This window comes from Nicotiana attenuata, unplaced genomic scaffold (genome assembly GCF_001879085.1).
Source record: "Nicotiana attenuata strain UT unplaced genomic scaffold, NIATTr2, whole genome shotgun sequence".
In the NCBI taxonomy this organism is placed as follows: domain Eukaryota; kingdom Viridiplantae; phylum Streptophyta; class Magnoliopsida; order Solanales; family Solanaceae; genus Nicotiana; species Nicotiana attenuata.
In genome coordinates, this window is record NW_017670368.1 from 565,686 (window position 1) to 568,895 (window position 3,210).

Here is a 3,210-nt window from a genome sequence, read left to right on the forward strand (position 1 = left end):
GGTTCAGGCAATATGGTATGAGAATTAGTAGGAAAAACAGGCACAACATTGGTGGTATTATCTAGGTTGGTTGTTGTTTGTGGTTCACTAGGTACACTAGGTGCATCTTGTTGAGAGGAGTGTGCAATATTATCAGTAGGTGCAGGAGGAGTAGTCACAGAATGGTGAATGTGGTCTCTACCCTGCAGCTGACATTCATCTAATGTATCAGTCTGATCACAAACTTCCATGAATTGGACCTGATTTGGAGCACAGCTTGGAGTAGAGGTTATTAGCTTTAAGATGGAAGGAAAAGTAGAATGATCAGGAGAAATGGCAAATGGAAAAATGTGTTCAAGGAACTGGACATCTCTAGAGATGTGTATCCTTTTACTGCATAAATCAAGTACCTTGTATCCTTTTGATCCAAAGGGGTATCCTACAAATATGTATGGGCTGGCTCTTGGCTCAAATTTGTCTTTATGAGGTTTAAGAATGGTAGGATAGCATAGGCACCCAAAGCTTCTCAAATGGGAATAGGTAGGCTTCTTTTTATAGAGAATTTCAAATGGGCATTTGTTATTCAAAACTGAAGAGGGGAGTCTATTTATTAGGTATGTTGCTGTTAGAATGCACTCTCCCCAGTACTTTAAGGGCAATTTTGACTGGAATAGTAGGGCTCTTGCTGTCTCTAAGAGATGCTTCTGTTTTCTTTCAACCACACCATTCTGCTGTGGTGTATAGGGACAGGTTCTTTGATGGATAATTCCTTTATTTTGAAAAAAGGTTGATGCCTCATTACTTGTGAGCTCCAGTCCATTATCAGACCTAATGGTCTTGATAGCAACTTGAAGTTGGTTTTCAATCATGGAGACAAACACTTTGATTGCCTCAAGTGCATTACTTTTAGAACTCAACAACTGTGTCCAAGTGGATCTGCTGCAGTCATTCACTATAGTTAGGAAATACTTGTGGTTATCATGTGTGGCAAGGTGGTAGGATCCCCAAAGGTCTACATGTAGCAGATCAAAGATGTGAGTGGATAATGTGGTTCTCTACGGGAATAGAAATCTGCCCTGCCTAGCCATGGGACAAATTGAACAAAGAAAGGTTGTTTAGGTGCAAAATTAGTTGGTATGGAATGGATCCCCCTCATTTTCACAAAAGGCACATGGCCTAATCTATTATGCCATAAGTAATCAACACAAACTCCATGACTTGATGCAGACAAGGAACTAGGGACATTTGAACAAGCTCTTTTATTATTATGTGAATGAAAAGTATTTACAGTGGTAATGGAAGGTGACTTAGATGCTTGTACATAATCAGAAAAACTGCATAGACTCTCATTAGTACAGACTGCTTTATTATTTGGATGGCAACTATTTACAAAAGGAGATGTAGACAGTGAGCTAGTCTGCACACTTCTAGTATCATGACATGAGTTAGAAATACCACAATTGAAGGAAGAAGTTGGAGTTGCTGATTGGCACTCTAAGCAGAGGAAATACAGGCCATTCCTTGCTCTACCAATCTCCAGAGGCCTCTTCATTGAAGGGGCCTGCAACATACATGTATAGGCAGAAAAATTAACAATGGACTTGAGTTGTAAGGTTAGTGAATGAATAGAGATCAAATTAAACTTGAAGCTAGGAACAAACAGTACTCTATACAAAGTCAGCTTTGGACTAAGAACTACATCACCTATTTCTGTCACTTTAACCCTGTACCCATTTGGAAAGGTAACTAAGAAGGGATATGGTATAACTTTAGTGTTAGTGAAAGAACTCTTGTTATAGGACATGTGATTTGATACACCAGAATCTAAGATCCAAAAGTTAGCAGGTAAATGTGAACATTTATATGAAAGATCACCAATGATTTCATCATAAGTACAGCAAGCCAATATACCTGCAAAGTTTGCAGCTGCATTTGCATGTTATTTGAGGTCTCAGTCATAGTTCCAATGTGAAGTTTCTCCAATAGACTCAGCAGTTGATTGTACTGGTCCTTAGTTAGGTTTGGTGCATTTTGAGTGTGAGGTTGATTTTTTATCCATTACTCTCAATGAGATCATGCTCTCCAGCAGGAAACTCTTGAAGTCCTGCATGTACATTTGCTGCTGATGCTGTATTTTTACCTCTCGTGAATTTGAAATTCTGTGGGAATCCATGTAACTTGTAGCACTTGTCCTTTGTATGCCCTTGCCTTTTGCAGTCGTCACAAAACATGCGTGGACCTCTGTATCCTGATCTGTTGAACTGGTTCCCTGTATTTGTCACCTGGTTGTAATTTGTTCTAAAGCCATTATTAGGCTGACTATGAACATTCATTGAGACTGATTCTAGGTTCAACTGATTTTGTGGCCTAACTTCATGTTGTTTTTCCTCCTGAATCAAAATTGAGAATGCCTGAGCTATTGTGGGCAGTGGATTCATCATCAAAATGTTGCCTCTCACTACTGTATATACCTCGTTTAGGCCCATCAGAAATTGGATTAGCCTTCTGTCTTGTTCTGCTTTATGCATATTTGCCTTTTCTCCACAAACACATTGACAGTTGCACTGAGTGTTGGCATTCAAAGTGTGCAATTCTTCCCAAAGCATTTTCATCTTTGTGTAATAGCCAGTAATATCTAGTGAGCCTTGGGTTAAATCATTGATCTCCTTTTGAAGTTGATACATTTTTGCTCCATTAGTCTGGTCATATCTATCTTCCAATTCCTGCCAAAGCTCTTTTGCATCATTCACATATTGCAGGCTATCTGCTATATCCTTCGAAAGTGAATTCAAAATCCATGAGGTGACCATATCGTCAAATCTTTCCCACTGTCCATAGCTTGCAGAATCAGAGTTAGGTTTCTTACACTTGCCATTGAATCTAATTTTGTTCTTTACAGACAATGCTCGTAGAACTCCTCTTCTCCAGGATCTATATCCTATTCCATCAAAAGGCATAGGTACCAAACTCGATCAAGCATTTTCTGATGGATGCATATACAGAGGATTAGTGGAATCCATAACTTCTCTCACCAGATTTGGTGTTTCAACAACTGGATCAGCAACATTATCTTCTCCGGCCATGATTTAAGGAATTGAAAAATTGAAGATGAAACAAGGAACTACAGCTCAAGTAGAACTGAAGAATTGAACTACAACTCAGAATCTAATTGGAGTGATAAATCGATGTAATCGAGAAGGAAATGATCTAAAAACTGAAAAGTTGAGCTGA

The 3,210-nt window shown here is 38.9% G+C and overlaps 1 protein-coding gene across 1 annotated transcript; it reads right to left on the reverse strand.

The window, feature by feature from the left end:
• Window positions 1-2,030: 2,030 nt before the first annotated feature.
• LOC109238464 lies at window positions 2,031-2,936 on the reverse strand. The gene has a single exon (XM_019404939.1). It carries the CDS (start codon window positions 2,934-2,936, stop codon window positions 2,031-2,033), a length of 906 nt encoding a protein of 301 aa, XP_019260484.1.
• Between the last annotated feature and the right edge of the window lie 274 nt (window positions 2,937-3,210).